At 42.5% G+C, this 18,173-nt stretch overlaps 1 protein-coding gene across 2 annotated transcripts in view; it reads left to right on the top strand.

Moving 5' to 3' along the window:
* The first annotated feature begins 9,566 nt into the window (after positions 1 to 9,566).
* The window catches only part of LOC138737501 (protein spire homolog 1-like), a 37,384-nt gene continuing 28,777 nt past the window's right edge, over positions 9,567 to 18,173 (top strand). Inside the window, exons 1-3 of one of the 2 annotated variants that reach the window (XM_069888196.1) lie at positions 9,567 to 9,730; positions 11,720 to 11,791; positions 14,203 to 14,329. In XM_069888196.1, the coding sequence (XP_069744297.1) occupies positions 9,587 to 9,730; positions 11,720 to 11,791; positions 14,203 to 14,329 (343 nt within the window). In that variant the 5' untranslated portion in view covers positions 9,567 to 9,586. Of the gene's footprint in view, positions 9,731 to 11,719; positions 11,792 to 14,202; positions 14,330 to 18,173 lie in introns of those variants that run through there. The other variant, XM_069888195.1, reaches the window with a different exon arrangement.

Genomic DNA, 18,173 nt, shown 5'->3' with positions numbered 1-18,173 from the left:
CTCTTTTCGCCTATCCAGGGGAAAATCTGCATTCCTTGCCCTGCCTAGTCTCAGTGAAACTCAACTCTTTGTGCTGACAGTGATAAATACCAGTATTGGCACCAATGATCGCATCTCCTGAACAAATAACAAAAGAGAAAATGGCTTAACGCTAATCTTGGAACCACAAACCAGCTGCTGTTGGCAGGGGTTTCCTTGCCTGCCTTCTCTCTCAACTGAGCTGAATCTGTCAGTGTTGGCACCTCGACAAAGGTGGTTACAAAGGCAGCATATCTGCCCCTTGGTGATGGGCTGTGGGCACCTGATGAATTGGCTGACCCTGCCCTTGTCACTGTGGTGGCCTGGAGGATGTTTCTCCCACTGTAGACACCTGTGTGCTATTTCTACTCATGCTGTAGTGATATGATTTCCTGCTGGCTGCTGCAGTGAATCCCCTATGGCAAGGAAAGTCTAAGATGAAGGAAGGTGTCCAATTTTCTGCAGCTCTTTGCGGTAGATGTTCAATTACTCTCTTCCATGCTATCCACCTGCGTCTATCTTCACTGGAGACTGGTTTGCTGGCAGCCGAGGTTGATGAAAGCCTTCCTGGCTGGGAAGGGGCCTCTAACATTCTAAACTTTATTCTGTGTGTCAAACTCCTGGAGGGGAGGTGGTGTCAGTCGTGGGGTTTGACGAATCTTGTGGGTAATGGTGATGTTCACTTTAATAGTAACCATGGTGGCTCTTGAAATGATTTTTTGAGTAACTTACTTGATCACAGCCACAGTCTGCCTCGTGTCAAAGGGGGCAATGAAATAACTGAAGTTGAATAACTTGTGCTTGCCATGCACTTTACCATGCCCAATATAGTACAATAAAGGTCTCAGCAAGTGGCCATTAAATCTGGGACAAAGGCAAGATTGAACATGTAGATTAATGAAATTGTAGGGATGGAGTGGGAGGCTCGCGAAGAGAAACCTGCTTTCCCACGTTTTGCAGCCGTATTGAGCTGTGCAGTTGTAATCTGCACTGGGGTTGGTCTGTATCCTAGTGATGCCAGCACTGAGTGGGTTGGTCACAAGTTCATCTGACTTGACTACAAACCCATGGTCAAGATGGCGAATGATTAGTATGAATGGGCTCAGCCAATCATGACTCAGCAAAGGAAGAGGATATTAATTCTATTGGACACACACCGGGGTGGGGGTGGGGGACACACAAATTGGGACTAACCCTGCTTCCGACTTGACCTTAATCCACATTAAAAGCTCATCCATTTCATTTTAAATGTTTTAATCTATCAATTGTTCAAGCAGGATGTTCCAGGATTTCACCAGATAGAGGAGATTCCTTAACTATCCTTTTGAGCATGAATCAATTTGCCCTAATATTTACCCTCCAGCTCTCCAAGCTTCCATGATTTTTGCATCCCTTGAATTCCTCTTCCTAGTTACCTTCCTTGTTATTGGAGCAGCTCTGGTGACATCCTCACAATCGTGCCCTGTGCTCATCCTTTCTATATTTTGGTTCTTCAGCTGTGGCTAAAACTCTGACGTACAATTCTAACATGAGCCCTTTAGTTCTGAAGATGGTGTGGGAATCTCCCATCAGACCCAACCAGATTTCTTTTGTTTAGTCCATGTTGTAGTTCAGCTTGTGTCAATGCAATCTGAGCATGTCATTTTTTAAAAATCATCATCCAGCCTTTAGTTTCCAACAGAAAACATGTCTGGGTTTTAAATGTGTGCATTTTTTCTCAAATAAAATACCAGCCTGTTGGAAGCATTATGTATCTGGTAAAAGATCTTTTATCAAAAATATGACCTTGTTTGTTTTTCCTTTCCCCACAGACGCTGCTTGACCTGTCAAGTATTTCCACTCTCCTGTTGGTTTTTTCAGTGTCTGCAGTATTTTACTTGTGCCTTGGATCTGGCATCTTCTTTTCACCCATTATGAGGCTAAATGTCTAATTTTCTGCTTTTGTGGTGTATTTGTTGACTGGTGACTTGTTAAGCATGCCGGTCAAGAATGTTGCTCCATCAGTTGCTGCACTTGTCTGAAGAGATTTGCGGCTTTAAAGTCTCAAATGACTGCACTGAGCCAAAGTAAAGACCCAAGGCTGGAGAAATTCTGCAGGCCAACAGATGCAACATTTCAGGCTTCAACCCTTCAGTTTGATTGTTTTTTTTCTTAATCCATCAGGTTAAATAGAACCCAAATACTTCAGTTGTTCAATGGTTAGGGTGTTTATTTCTGTTGCAAACTTAATTTTTCAGAAAATTGAGAAACTTTAAGGCAAATGATAGACAGTGTTGGTTGGGGGGGTGGGGGGTGGGAAACAGTTCATTCAATTTCCGCTGTGAGTGATGTGCTGCTGTTCGTAGAGCTGAGTAAAAATCTGCAGCATTCACTGGATTGGTGGCAAATGGTAGGGAATGCTTGGAGCTTTTCTGTATATTCTGCCCCTAGTGCTCTGCAAGGTTAATAACTTTGTCTTGAGCACTCCAGCGGTTAAAACAAAGGTGAAAAACCTTTTCAAATCATCCCCAGGGAGAACTTGCTCTTTCCAGGTGCTGTTCATGATCTAAGCATCCAGAGAAAACGTCTGTAATTTAATAGCTCTACATCGCACATTATGATATACCTACAAATTGTTCTTGAACCACCTCATTAAAGTTCTAGTTGCTATTGATCTCGAGTCTTTTCTCATCCACTTTATTCATGAATTGTGTTCGGAAGACACTGCAAATGTACTTGCTCTGTTCTCTCCGCTTAATGCTGAGTCAAAAAAGTTTAGTTGTAATTTTTTTATGAAACATTGACCCCAGTCAAGTTTTTTTTTTAAAACAGCTGATACAAGGTGTAATGTCCAGTCGCCCATCTTCGATGCACATTGAAGGGTCTCTTGTGGGAGCCACTGAGCATTTTCTTGGGTCTCCTTATTTTTACTGTCGGTTGCTTTGCAAATTCCTCCACTCATGAGGAATCCACACAAGTTAATGGACTTGTTTCACCCGCTGGGTCCCCTGCTTTACTCGTGTATAGTTAGCAGTTGCTAGTAATGGACTGTAAAAATAGAAACTATTTAATTGTCTGTATCAACCTTGTTTGCCAAATATTTAATGGAGACTGGCCTGTTCCAGGTTATCGAGTCTCTGGGAGTGCTAATTTACAAGGCTCTTGACTGGAGTCTGAGTGACAATGAAGAAAGAGTTCTCAGCCCACCTTTGGAATACCTGATACAGCAGATGGCGCTAAGATCAGAGGATCAGCCTCCAGTCACTATTGATGAAATTATTCTGGTAACGTTGGAGCCCTTTAGCCCACAATGTGCTACCCTATGTAAACCTACTCCACAACATTCTAATTTTTCTCTTCCTCTCGCTCATAACCCTCTATTTTGCTAGTGCCTGAGAGACTTTTAGTTGTCCCTGTTGTATCCGCTTTCATAATCACCCCTAGCAACACATCCAGTACCCACCAGAGTTCCAAAAAAAATTACCTCTGGTCATTATAACACTACAGCTTGGAAGCTTCACAGATGCATGGCTGATTTAATCTTGGGGAAAGAAGTCCAAGCTTTTGTGTTAAAGCAAAGCTGCAGAATGCTTGCCCAACTTCATGTGCTGTGCCTGAGAAAGGTGAATCTGTATGGTCATCTGTCTGTACATGTACAACTAGACAAAACAGCATTTATGCACATGTATACACACAGTACACACAACATAATTTGTCTGTCTGTGTAAATACACATGAATGAGAGGAGGACATGGGTTAAGAGTGCAATGTTTGGGGGAACTTGTCACACAGATTGATAGGAGTTTGGAATGAGCTTCCAGCTGAAGTGGTGAATGCAGGCTTCATTTTTTTGAATTAAGAAAAATTTGGATAGGGACATGGATTGGAGTTCTATGGTCTGGGTGCAGATCAATGGGTTTTGACAGAATACTAGTTTTTCATGGACTAGATTGGCCAAGGGCCCTGTTTTTGTACTGCAGTGTTTCATGGTCATTAATATTTTGGGATGATTCACTTGGTTGCAGGATATGTTTCATCGCTGTCACAGCCTGCTGGAAGAAGCCATTTCCCACCCAGACTTTTGATGCTCCAGTATCTCCTTGATGGTAGTAGATCAAAGATGCTGGGTGCTGGATGGAAAAGGACCTCGATAATTTTTTGATCCCTGTTTAAGTCACATTCCTGGCAGATGTCGTCAATGGAGGAAAGGGAGACCTCCATGATCTTCCCACCCATTTTGATGATCTTCTGTAATGACAGCTTGGCAGCTATCACACATTGATGTAGCCAGTCTCAATTGTGCTCCTATAAAATGTAACTGGTAGCTTTGCTCTCCTCTTCGGAGCTTTGTGCCTGGAATACCTTGATCAAGGTGAGGTAATTGAGACAGGTTGATCTTGTCTGCTCCTGGACACTGGTGGTAGAGGGTGACTGTTGGTTTCTCTCCTGGGCTGGCTATGGTACCATGAAGGCTCGTAAACCTGGATGAGTATGGAAGCTCAAGGCTGTAGTGGAGCATGGCCTCTGCTCTGTTCTTGTGTGAAAATCAAAATGAGGATGTGTGAGCTGCAAATTTATATCAAGCCAGTAGAGTTGAACAAAAATTCTGCAGATACTGGAGTTGATTGGAATACAAATACACTGGAGAAACTCAGCTGGTCACATAGCATCCAGAGGAAGTTGAGGGTGACCAACATTTTGGGGCCCAAAACGTTGGTTACCCTTCTTCTGGATGCTGCATGACCTGCTGAGTTTCTGGAGCAGATTAATTCCTGTGCTGGTAGCTACCTCCACCCAAGTGACATTTACAGCTTGCTGACTTGTGGCGCAGTGATCCCATGGTCACCAAATTGTGGGTGGATCCTGTAAAAATGCCAGGATTTTGCAAGACATGATGGCAAGTGTAATTTGGTGATGTTACCAACAAGTTTCACAACCATCTGGACATGTGCCCACTGTGATTAAAACAGGCCAGCAACAAGCTCACTTAAAAAAAAAATCACAATCCAACTCTTATAAGGAATGACTCAAGCCATTCCAAACCAGTAACAATTTAAAAAAGGCCCATAGGATCTCGCTTAGGAAACTGATGGCAAAACAACTACATTTCAAATCCTATGAATGGGAATAGTTATGAGAATGGATTTGAAGTAAAATATTTTCCAATCCATGAACTAGGAGTTTCTTTTGGATTGCGTTGTCGTCTGTGACTTGAACCCTTTTGCTTCACTGAATTTGTTTTCCTGCAATTCCAGATATGTGGGAATCACCTGCAAGACCCCTCGTCAGTATCGAGCTTTCAAGCTGTGAACAAGGCTCTGTTTGCAGAGACCATGGAGCTACGCCAAAACCTCAGCAACATCAGAAGTGCAAAGGCAGTAAGGCACCCCTCACCAATGACACACGTTCTGTATCACATAGTGAAATGGCCCAAGGCTCTACATGGCAGTGCAGCAGGGCATTGAGCCAGATGAGATGTTAGGGAGGGAGGGGGCTTTGGAGGAGTGGAAGCCAAGAAGTTTAGGAAGGTTTGCTGTTGGATAATTCCACCACAGCCAATGACGTTGGGAGGGAAGGTGTTTGAGATGTGGGTTAAGCAGTTTGCGAATTATTTGCAGAAAGTTCGGACACTCTAGAGATCTTCAGCATTCTGACAGTGGCAAAGAGGGAATGGTGGCATCTACAAATCAAGATGAAGTGGGAACTAGGATGGTGGTATTTCCCAGCATCCATTGGTTCTGGCTGGTATGGGGTGGAGTTGGCAACAAAAAACTGAACTGGTGCAGTGCATCTTCTGGATGAAGCACTCTGCAGCCAAGATGTCTGTGGAAGTGAACAAGTGGGAAATTAGATGGGATGGAAATCAAGTCAGTGGCATCATTCTAGATATTGTCAAGCATCTTGCTTATTCATGCAAGTAAAGAATGGCCCATTTCCCTTCAGATATGCCTTGTTGATGGAAAGGTTATGAGCTATGGAAAAAAAATATCTCTCCTCTACAGAAATCTAGCAGGCATAATAATTCTGGCTGGACCAATTGAGTTTCTGGTCAACAAGGCTGCTAGGATGTCAGTAAAATTGAGTTGACTAACCTTGAATAATTCTGGCAATTAATCTTTGCAGACTTTGAAAAGACTGCTGGAGGAAGATTCGCTTAATAAAGCAAGCCCAGATTCTGCATGTTGGGTGAGATCTTCTGTAATTATTTACTATTTAATTGAGGTATCATGCGATGATGAGCTGGAGGGGATCAGCGGGTCTGCATCCATGGTGGAAATGATCAGTCAGTGTTTTGGGTTGGGGCCGTGGAAAAGGGTGGTATCGAGGAAATTAACAAGATTTTTAAAAAAAGAGTGTAGAAGCTGGGGAGAGGCAGAGGAGATTGTGTTGAACAGAAGGGAAGGAAATGCAATGATGGGTGGAGGGAGAGACTGTTAGAGAGAAAAGCAAGAACAAGTGGAGGTAAAGAAGAAATGAGGCCCTCCAACATATGGAGGAAGGGGATTGTCCAGAATGAATGGAGAGCAGTGTGCTTGGGAGGTGAGGGACTGAGTGAAGGTGGGTTAATGGGGTGGAGAAGTCCAGGCGATTCATGTCCCATTGGCAAATGTAGATGAAACTGTCAAGCAGAAAGCTTGCTGGGAGAGAAGATGTCCAAGGGGGCAGGGGATTTGGTTCCTTTCTTAAAATATTTTTGAGTTTAACATAATCCCTATACAAGTTATTAACATAGCAAAGCAAAATGATAACCTATACATAGGATATAATTAAAGTAAATGTACAATATGACAAATTTTAAATTTCATTCTTAATTGTTAAATGTGATTGTTTAAAATTATAATATTTAACTGATTTTTATGCATAACAAACCTCTATACCTTGATATAGTATCTAAAATCATCTAGGATAATCATAATTAAACCACATAAATCCACTTAACAAAAAGAAAATAAAACCCAAAACTAATCTACCCCCTCCCTCTAATCAAGGTGACAGGAAAAAAAAATCGAAGGTGGATCAAGTCGTGACTGCCAGAAAACGGACAGATCTACCTGAGAAGGCCCAAAACCTCTAAAACAGCTAATTATGATGATATTCTATAAATGGGCCCTAAACCTTTTCAAACTAACTTTTTATCTTTAATACTGTACCTAATTTTATCTAAACAAATACATCATTACATCCGGTAGCCACTGTGGATGTGTTGGTGAGAGATCATCTTCCCATTTTATTAAAACCCCTTGTCCGGTTTTCAACGTGCTAAAACTTTCTCTTGAGATGTTGATTAAAAGTTTATCTGCTTCACGTGAAAAACCAAACAGGGCAGTTAAAGGGCATGGATCTAACTTAATCTTAATAATTACTGATAAAGACAGAAAAATATTCTATCAATATCCCCCTAATTTAGGGCATACCCAAAACGTATGAATCAATGAGGTTTCAAAAATGTTACACTTTTCACCATATGGATCAACATCTTCACAAAAACAGAATAATTTGAGTTTAGACATGTGTATTCTGTGTATCACCTTAAATTCTAATAAGCAGTGCCGTGCACAGAATGAAGTTAAATAGGTTAGGACTTTATTCCTGGAGCACAGATGAGTGGAGATTTGATGGAGGTGATTAAAATTATAAGGGGGATACACAGAGTAAAGAAGATTCATTGATCAAACTAAGAGTGGAATATCAATCCTCATCTGAAAAAAAATCATATTGCGATCACACCCTCAATCATTTTTAATCTTAAAATCCAATAGATCAATATAAATATGCGATATCAATCCACTTTACAAACTGTAGATCAAAAAGTGTATCAAGAATATTTGAGTCTAAGATTGTAGGAAAAGCATTCAATTTAGACTGAATAAAATTCCTAACTTGCAAATATTTTTTTATTTAAAAAATCTATTAGAGAGCTTAAATTTAACTGATAATTTCTTCAAAAGAAGCAAAGTTATTTTGAATAAATAATCTTTAACATTTTTAATACCAAATCTGTGCCATTCCTTAAAGCCTTGATCTAATCCTGAAGGTGGGAATAAATGGTTACCTATAATAGAATTAGCCAGGGAAAAAGTTATTAACCAAAGAATTTCCTAAATTGAGCCCATATTCTCATGATCAGATTATATGCCAATTTAGAAAATGAAAAGGAAAATTGCCAACTTAGACGATTTCTTAGAAATGTTCAATTCCATTTCTGCCCAAGAAGGGTGACTTACTAATTTATCAAATTTTAATAATAAAATAAACTGCATATATTAATGGCCCAATAGTAAAATCGAAATTGGTTCCTTATCAAAAATGTAGGCCCAGAAAAATCATGGTATGCACTTTCATCTTATTATTTGCTCAAGGCTTCAATGACTGCAGTTTTCATGAAATCCTCTGGTTTTCCTCCTTTTGGATAAGACCAGAGCCCAGCCCAGGACTGGGTGTGTTTGATGGAGTTTGGCACCATTCTAATTGGAAATCAAAACCTGCCTCTGTGCTGGTGGGTGGTCCAGCAACCCAGTGCTCTGCAAATGTAATTTCTCCGGGGACCCACGCATTTGTATCTCATACATAAAGTATTGAGCAGTCAGTTTTAGAAAGTACTGATGGAAATATCAAAAGCTGACTGTACTGCGGTCACTCTGGTATCAAAACATTCAGGTCTGTTTTCCTCCAAGATGAGTACTTTGCTCATATCTTAGAATCGTTGGCTCACTGTTATTGGTTCTTGGTCTCGAAGCAGGGATGGTCACTTTATCCCTTTCCCGCCCCACTCCTTCACTGATGGGCTAAGAGCCATCTTCGAGTCTCTATCTCCCACCACATCCTGTGCAGCTGAGCCAGAAGAAGAAACCCCAAACTGCTCACCCACACCATTGCCAGATTTGCCCTTTGCAGATCTTTGTGGCTGATTTATTGAAGACTGCACAAAGACTCTTGTTTCACTAACTACTGACGAACAACCATCCTGGATCATAAGTATGAAGATGGGCAACTTTTTAAAAAAAATTAAACCGTGTAATTATAAAGCTGAATAACTTTTGCTTTGAAGATATTAACAATAGAGGGAACCAGATGGGAGCTGAAGTGCATGTTGGGGCACAATGACTGGGAGTTTGAATTCCAACTTGTCACAAGTCAGAAGCTGTTGCAATGTTACTATAAAATAGTCTACACTGGACAATGAAAATCTAGATGCCAGTGTAATGCGCATCGAAAGAACCAAAGACTTGTTGATCCAAACCAAGGCTTTTATTAACTAAAAGACTGGAGCATATCACAAGTAGGTCGACCAGTCCAGAATGGCCTGGTCTGGCTAGGAGCAATCCTGCCAGTAGGAGTGGCTACACTCCCAGCCAATCACAGTCAGCCTATAATACCATCTGAAAATATGTACATGTACACATTGGTGATAGAATTTGTACTATCACAGCCAGTTGTTGCTAAACTCTGAATTAAGTTTGTGTTTATGGTTGAACTGATCACGCATACTGAACGTTTAAAGGCTTCAGTTTGCATCCAACTGATTTTGGTGACTGGTCAGGTTCATTCTGCCTCCTCTTTCCCCTAGAACAGAGTGTGGTTCCAATTGATGAAGGAAGTGCGCAGTGGTGTGAGGTTAAGGAAAGCAAGTGAGCGAAGTTACAGCCCTGTTCCTGTGAAGCCTGAGCAATCTTTATTTAAGAAACTACTGGATGACATTAAATACAAGCGCTACTTTCTTCACAAGGTGATGGTGAGTTCCCGCTGAGCCTGTATCAATCTGCAGTTTAGGGCTGGGTTGTTTTTTTTGGGCGGGGGGGGTGGGGAGAGAGAAACCATTACAATGACTCTTGTTGCAAGGGTTCATTTTCTTTGAATCCTGCCTACTCAATACACCATTTGGTTAAATCTGGTGCAGAGTGATGTGAAGTAAAATCTGACTGGATGTAATTAACATGGCCTGCCTCCACAGGCTTTCCTGCCTGTAATGTTTGGAGGAAATTTCACTGCCTTTGCTTCCCATGAGATTTCTTGAATCAACTTAGTGCTGGAGGAATCCTACTTCTGAACATCACACATTGAACTTGACATTTGATATTTCTGGCTGCATTGTGCTGCTGACCTGGGAATGCATGGTGTACAAGTAACGTTCAGTCGTAACTGTCCTGGCTAAAGATCAAGTGGACTGAGCACCTGGAGTTGAACGAAATTGCACTGCTTGAAGAGTTCTTCAGTAACAGTTAAAATTCTTCATTGTCATCCTGATCTGGGATTAGAATTTGGAGCCAACGTGGGGAATCGTGAAAATGTAGGTAATGTTGATTGATTATGGGGTCTCTTCCAGAGAGGGGAGATGGTGAAATGGAAGTTTATTTCTACACGTATAGCACAATGTACTTGTGAACTGTGCAGTCAGATGTGGGTGCATTTTCTTGTACAGCAAGGAATAGTGGTAGGAAAATAACAGTAAGCACTAACGTGATTCTAAACTAATAACGCTCAGTGAAACTTCCAAGCTTGGGTAGTTTCCCAAGTGTTCCCAAGATGTCTTGTTGATTGTCATGTGCAAGTGATGATTGTCTGGCATTCAACATTTGTGTTGGGACCTGATGGAATTTAGAGGTAGGTACATGTGTGAAATGGGCTGTTTGGCCATGAATAAGCTTAATAGTGTCGATAGCTCTCACTACACTTTAATGGTAGAGTATGTTCATTCTTCTGTCACAATTAGCTTGCTTTTCCTCTCTGTATCATCCATCCTTCCACAGCTTTTGTATCAAAAGGCTTCCCCAGGTTTGTAGATGGCATCTAAAGAATGTGATGTGCAGGAAGGAGCCCCAAATTGTCATTGTCACAATGCATTTACATTGCCCATGACCCAAGTTTGAATCCAGTGCTGTATGTTCTCCCCTGTATCTGTGGGAGTTTTCCCTCCCATCCTTCAAAAGAAAATTGTATGGGGTTTGTAGGTTCAGCACAGGCTTGTGGGACAGAAGGGCCTGTAACCATTCTGTCCTGCTGCAGCTTTATAAGTACATAAAACACAATATATAACAGATAGGAGACTAAAAATAGTTGTATAAAAGGAAGAGGAAAAATATTAATAAAAACAGTTGGATATAGTGCTAAAAATGTGTTTAAGTCAGTAATACAGTCAGATCTTTGGTGGTGATGAAGAGGTGTTATGTTGAGGTTAAAACAGGGAGGCTCAAGAGCCTGATGGCCATTTGGGGAGGGTAAAACCATGGATCACAGGACAGAAACAGGCCCTTTGGCCCATCTAGTCTTTGCCAAATTATTATTCTGCCTAGTCCCATTGACGTGCTCCCTGACCACTGCCATGTACTTGTCCAAATTTTTCTTCAGTCTCAAAATTGAGCCCACATTCATCACTTCAGCTGGCAGCTTATTCCACACTCTCCACTCTGAAAATTTTCCCCAAATGTTCCCTTTCACCCTTAACCCCTGTCCTTGCAATCTTCTTTCACCCAAACTTGGTGGGAAAAGCCTGCTTGCATTTGCTCTATTTATACCTCTCCTAATTGTGTATTGTGTGCTTCTATCAAATCTCCCCTTGTTCACCTACGCTCCAAAGATTAAAGTCCTAGCCTGTTTAACCTTCCCCTGTTACTCAGTTCCTCAAGTCCAAGCTGCATCCTTGTAAATCTTCTCCAAATCTGGCACTTCACTAAAAAGACAACCTTTTTCCAAAACTAAACTTTTCTCCTGTGCTAATTTTCAGCGCAACAACAAGCCCAGAACATCTAGTGAAACCTTGCTGGACTTTGGCCTCTTGAGGTCCTTGTTGAAACCTGTAAGTATGCATGGCTTGCCAAAGTACTGATGAGTGTAGCTCTGTAGGCTAGAATGACCAAGGGAGAATCTGACAAAAGGAAAGTTATCATCTTCTTGGGATGAAAACTCCAGTCAAAGTTGTTAACTAATTTTTTTTTAAATACAAGGACATAGTAAAACAGGAGCTGGAGTTGGCCAACAGGCCTTCATGCTTGCTTTCCCCCCCTCCATCAATATGATCAGGGCTGGCCTACATTGGCCTCTGCTCCTCTTTTGTGTGTGCCAGTTCCTCAATTCCTCGATCTTTTAAATATTCATCTATTTCTACCTTAAAATTACCTTGTCCACTTGAGTTGATGCACTGACCAGGAAAGTACTCCAGTGCCTCTACTTAGCAACCCGAGGGAATTTGGGATGTGACCAGCATTGAATAACGTCTTCAGCTAGAGCTTCCCAGAAAGTCACCCATCAGTGGGCATCACTGCGGAGGAACTGCTCTGCCTGCCCAGGACTGCAGGAAACTGCAGAGGGTTGTGAGCATGGCTCAGGTTGTCACACAGACCCAATCTCCTCTCCATTGCCTCCATTCACAACTCCTGCTGCTTTGGAAAAGCAGCCAACATATTGAGTAATTTTCTTTCTTCCCCCCCCCCCCCCACCCCCAAACCTGGGCCACACTGTATTCACCCCCACCTCCCTTCAGAGAAAAGATTCTTAAATATGATTGAGCACCATCAGACTCAAGGTTGGTTTCTTTTCCATTGTTATTAGACTCCTGAGTGAACCCCAAGATCTCTGTGACTGTAGTGTCTTGTTGCACGAAGTATGAGATATCAACTGGTTGGCTCGCAAAAAAACCTCTATCACTAAGTTTTTATACATGTAACATTGAATTCGGGCTTAATCCTTCCTCGTTCTTCTTTGGGGGGGGGGCAGAGAAATCCAGAGATGCATTATGAACTGAGAAAAGATGTTTCTCTGCATCTATTGTCCAGCCCCTTATCCTGAAGCCATGTTTCCTTGTTTGTGACTCTTTATCAGTGGAAATAGCTAAACATCTACAGTCAAGATCTCTCTGAAAAGTCCCTTGCCTTTTAACATTTGACTCCCAGCTATCATGTTGCTATAAAATGCTTCATGCAACAACATGCAAAAGTCTGCAGACCCTGTGGTTGATGTAAGCCACAATGCTGGTGAAAGTCGGTGTACTTTGTATACCTAACCAATGTTTTGAGCTTGAGACCTTATCAGGCTCAGTGTTGTGTATCTTTTGCTTTATAAAGTGCACTGCTTGACCTTCTGAGTTTCTTCAGCATTGTTTTAACACTACAATGTAATAGTTTTTAATCCTATCTTGCGATTTAACCAAGAGCTGCACATGAATGTAACGGAATGTCAAAGAGCAGTTCTGTGTTTTTTGGGAGCTGTGGGGTGGATGCTTTCAAAAAGTTGAGGGGGCACAATTAGTGTAGTGGTTAGTGGGACCCTATTAAAGTGCCACTGATCCAGGCTTGAATCTGCCACTCTCTGTAATGAGCTTAGACATTCTGCTTGTGTCCATGTGTTGTTTCTCCGCGTGCTCTGGTTTCCTCCCACATTCCAAAGACGTACATTCCTCCCACATTCCAAAGGGTTAGTAGGTTAAATGGTCACATGGGTATATTTGGGCAGTGAGGGCTCATGGGCTTGAAGGGCCTGTTATCGTGGTGTGGCGTTGGATGAAAAATTTAAAAATCAAACTTGATTTTAAAAGCTTTGGGATGCAATTTGTTTTCAGAATCTGCATTGATTCTAAATGTTGAGGTTGCTGGGAAATCTAAACAAATTCTCAACCTTTTAAACTGGCTGATCCTATAATACGCCACAGCTGTGGGCTAAAGACCTAAAATGTGGGCTAAAGACCTAAAATGTGGGCTAAAGACCTAAAATGTGGGCTAAAGACCTAAAATGTGGGCTAAAGACCTAAAATGTGGGCTAAAGACCTAAAATGTGGGCTAAAGACCTAAAATGTGGGCTAAAGACCTAAAATGTGGGCTAAAGACCTAAAATGTGGGCTAAAGACCTAAAATGTGGGCTAAAGACCTAAAATGTGGGCTAAAGACCTAAAATGTGGGCTAAAGACCTAAAATGTGGGCTAAAGACCTAAAATGTGGGCTAAAGACCTAAAATGTGGGCTAAAGACCTAAAATGTGGGCTAAAGACCTAAAATGTGGGCTAAAGACCTAAAATGTGGGCTAAAGACCTAAAATGTGGGCTAAAGACCTAAAATGTGGGCTAAAGACCTAAAATGTTGAAACAGAATTGTGCCACTTAGCCTATCAAGTCTGTTTTGCCATTTGAACCATGGCTGATGCATTTCTCCTTTTCATTGTCCTGCCTTCTCCCTGTAACCTTTGACACCCTTGTGCATTGCTCTGTTCCTAAATTCAGGTGACTGCAAGAAAGCTCCGGGATGCGCCCTCCTCCAGCCCTAGTCTCCACAAGTTGCTGATGAAAGAGATACAATCAGGAGTCAGGAAGCTCCACCCAGTGTCGCCTGATGTGGAGAGCCAGTCCAGTAAGTTAATGAGAGCAAACCATTCCTGAAGGCCTGGGCTTTTGGACTGTTGCCAAGCTGCTGCTGTCCAATGGCTTGCCTTTCGAAGTGCAGGCATCTCTGGGGTTTGGAGGTCTCACCTTCCCCAGGCTATCAAGTTCTACGCTGGTTGATTGAGGTTCAACTAATGAAAGAAAATTAGTCATAAAGCAAGAGTAACCTTTCATTGCTCTAGAACCATGAAATGCTTCAAAACATAAACGCCCCTTTTGGCCCATCTAGTCTGTGCCAAACTATTTATCTGCCTAGTTCCATTGCCCTGCACCTGAACTACAGTCCTCCCATCCATGTATCCTATCCAAACTTTTCTTAACTCTCGAAATTGAGCCTGCATTCACGACTTCAGCTGGCAGTTTGTTCCATGCTCTCACTCTGAAGAAGTCTGCCTGAATGTTCCCTTTAAAATGGAGAGAAATGGAATGGAAATAAAACTGACCATCTCTCTTCATGGATGCTGAGTCCCTCCAATTTATCTTCGCTCTCTCAGAATTTCAACATCTGTTTTTTTTTAAATAAAATTGCTATTCTGCAGTTCAATAACATTAATCTTTTACCCCCAATCTGCTTTTGGATGTTCCTTTGTATCCAAAAGCCTCTCTGCCTTGAATCTACTCGGTGGCTCTGCATCAACAGTCCCCTTGTGAAAGGGAACTCCACAGACTCTGCATGGAGGGATTTTAAAAAAAAAAAAGGCAAGTCTTTCACACCCACTCTCCTCGTCCCTGCAGGGAGAGGAGCATTCTTCACACTATTCCCTTTGCAGTGGTAGACGTGAACATTCTGTCGCTTCTAATGAGGTGATTCGTGGCCGGCTTTCAGATTCTGGGATAAAACCGATATCGAGAGCAGAGGCATGAAGAAGAGACACCAAAGGCTGGGATGTGGCCATTCAGATTGGGAAGAGGATGAATAATTGCTTCACACACTCTTCCCTGGTGTTGCACAGTGAAGATCTAATGGCTACCTCATTGGTCTGACTCCCGGCTCCCTTCCCTCACCCCCATTCCCACTCTCTCAACCTGTGGCTCTGTTCACTTTTTCACACCCTCAGCTTTGGCTTCATTCACCATTCCTCCGCCAACTCTCGACTTCTCCAAAGTGCCGAATCAAATTGGCTTCCTGGCTGAGCATCTGCTGCAATAGCAGGAGGCTTCCCTCATTTCAATGTGGTATTTATTTCCTCTCCTCTTAGTGGACAATTTGGGTAACTCAGAGCAAACTGAACTTGGCCTGCAGCATCAGAACTCCCCTACCAACCATGAGGCATGTCAACAGATGAGCAGATCCAGGAAGGTGGAGTTCATGGACCTGGAGTCTGAGGTATGAGCTAGAGACATGGTCAATCTGGAGTTGGGGACAGTCCACAAAAGGACTTCCACCTGAGGACTAATGCTGGAACATATGTGCCTCTTGGTGGACATCGAGCTCCTTGATTCAATATGATTAATTTTGTGCTGAAGCCTGAGGTTTTGCAGGCTCTGGTGATTGGAATTCTAAACTCTAGCCACCCCCACTGAGTGTAAAGTCTGTCAGAGTCGACCTCTGACAGAGGTGTGCAGGTGTTCAACTGAGTTACAATGGGGAGAGGACTGAAAATGGATACCACTGCAGATCCATTTTAATATTTCCCATGGGGCTGAAGGCCATTGTCAAAGGCATCTGATCTTGGGCCTCATCAGTGGATGGAACTGAAATCATTATCAACAATGTGTCCCTTGAGTGTATGCCAGAACATCTCATTATGGCCACTGTTTTAAACTGATTACAAATTAGTTATTTGTAAGAATTGGAGCATTACAGCATAGTTCAGGCCCTTCAGCCCATAGTTGTAGCTGACCTATATAAACCTACTCCACAACAATGTAACATTTCCCCATGTTTCACCCATAACCCTCTGTTTGTGACATGCGCCTATTTAAGAGCCTTTTGAATGTCTTTATTGTACCAGCGACCATACCTGGCAATGCATAGAGCACCCACTCTCCTGTGTTTGTTTTTTAAAAAAAATATCTGCCCCTGACTTTCCCCAAAGCTTTCCTCCACTTTTCCTAAATGGATATCCTCTGGGACTTGTGACTGTCACCAAAGGAAAAGGGAGCTGGCTGACCACCCTACCTTTACCTATCATAATCTTGTACTGTGTACCTATATTGTCACCTCTCATCCTCTCTCACTCCAAAGAGAAAAGCCCCAGCTCTGTCAACCTTGCTTCATAAGATGTGCTCTCCGATCTGGGGAACATCCTGATAAATCTCTTCTGCACCCTCCCCAAAGCCTCCTCCTCCTTCTTGTTATGAAGTGACTAGAACTGAACACAATATTCCAAGGTGATCTAACCAGTTTTGTAGAACTTCAAATTTACCTCCTCTGACTGATAAAGGCCAGTTATGAGTAGCTTTTTGCCCACAAAACTATAAACATATCAAATCAGTTCATCTTCCCTGTGAAGCTTTGATCAGACTTGGGTTTGCGGACGTATGAAGGTTTCGGGACTGGGGTTGAACCTCAAGCTCCTGATCAAACCCACTGCTGTCCCCTGGTCCAGGTGGGTCTGGTGTGACTCAGAAACTTGGGACATGCCAGTATCACAGGAGTTTGAAGGTTTGATTCAGGATTTCACAGCATCTTGAGATTTTGGATTTGTTGTCATCACATTGTCTTGTGGTACCAAGACCTCTTTCCTGATGGCAGCAGCGAAAACGGAGCGTGTGCTGGGTGGTGAACTCCAATGAACATTTGGGAAGTTTGAGGAAGGAGGAATGGGAATAACAAAGGAGCATTTGTATCGACGCACGGTGTCATTGCACCACACCATAATGGCAGAATAGAGAAGTGGGGATACTGATATGGAACTTGGCTGATGTCTCTCTTTGGTGCAGAGTTTAGCTTTCTGCAGGTCAATTGGATTTCTTAATAATGTGTTCCTGTGATCTTCCTGACCATTGAAGGTGTACATTATTTGACTCATTGTTTGGAGTTTGCTTTTCACAATCCCATGGTAACAGCAGGATGATGTTTGGTGGGGATGGAGTGGGGGTTAATGGTCCTGCTTACAGATCCAGGGTGTAGGATCCTGAACTTGTGTGCTGACTGTGTGGAATTATGTCTGTTGTCCCTGCGACCACGTGAGTTGCCCCTTGGTATTTCAGTTCCCTGCCACACCCCAAAGATGTGTGAGATGGTGAATTAATTGATGACTGTAAAATACCCCCTGATGTGTAGGTGAGTGCCAAAAAAAGCAGTCCTTGGAGTGCGAGAGGAACATTTTGAAGGGTAAATTAGATGCAGGGCAATTGGAATATATTTTCTCACTGCTGGTTTGGAATCATTGGGATGAATGGTCACCTTTTTAATTGGAATAAGTATGTTGGTGTATCGGCGACATTTGAGTGATTTTCTTTTTGTATAGTCCATACTGGTTGAATTAAAACTAAATTAGTATTCTTTGTGTAAGTTTTGTTCTCAGTACCAGACATGGTGTTCTTGATTTTCATTGTTTACACCACACATGTCAAACTCTAGCCCGCGGGCCAAATCTAGCCCGCGATATAATTATATTTAGCCCGCAAGATCATATCAAAAAATGTATTTAGAGGTGGCCCGTTGGCCACCGCGCCAGTATAGCGCATGCACAGTAACCACTGTGACCCAGGGTGAGAGAGAGAGAGAGAGAGAAAAATCCTGGTCCTTGAAAAGTAGTGGTGGGTGGTTTTATAAACACGCTGTCATGTCCCCCCGCCCACCCCCCCCACTGCAGCGCGGCCTGGCCGGTGTCAGGGGAAGCCAAGGCCGCTTCCCAGCGCCT

Source organism: Narcine bancroftii, chromosome 6 (assembly GCF_036971445.1).
Source record: "Narcine bancroftii isolate sNarBan1 chromosome 6, sNarBan1.hap1, whole genome shotgun sequence".
Lineage (NCBI taxonomy): Eukaryota > Metazoa > Chordata > Chondrichthyes > Torpediniformes > Narcinidae > Narcine > Narcine bancroftii.
This window is presented reverse-complemented; position numbering and strand designations above follow the sequence as displayed.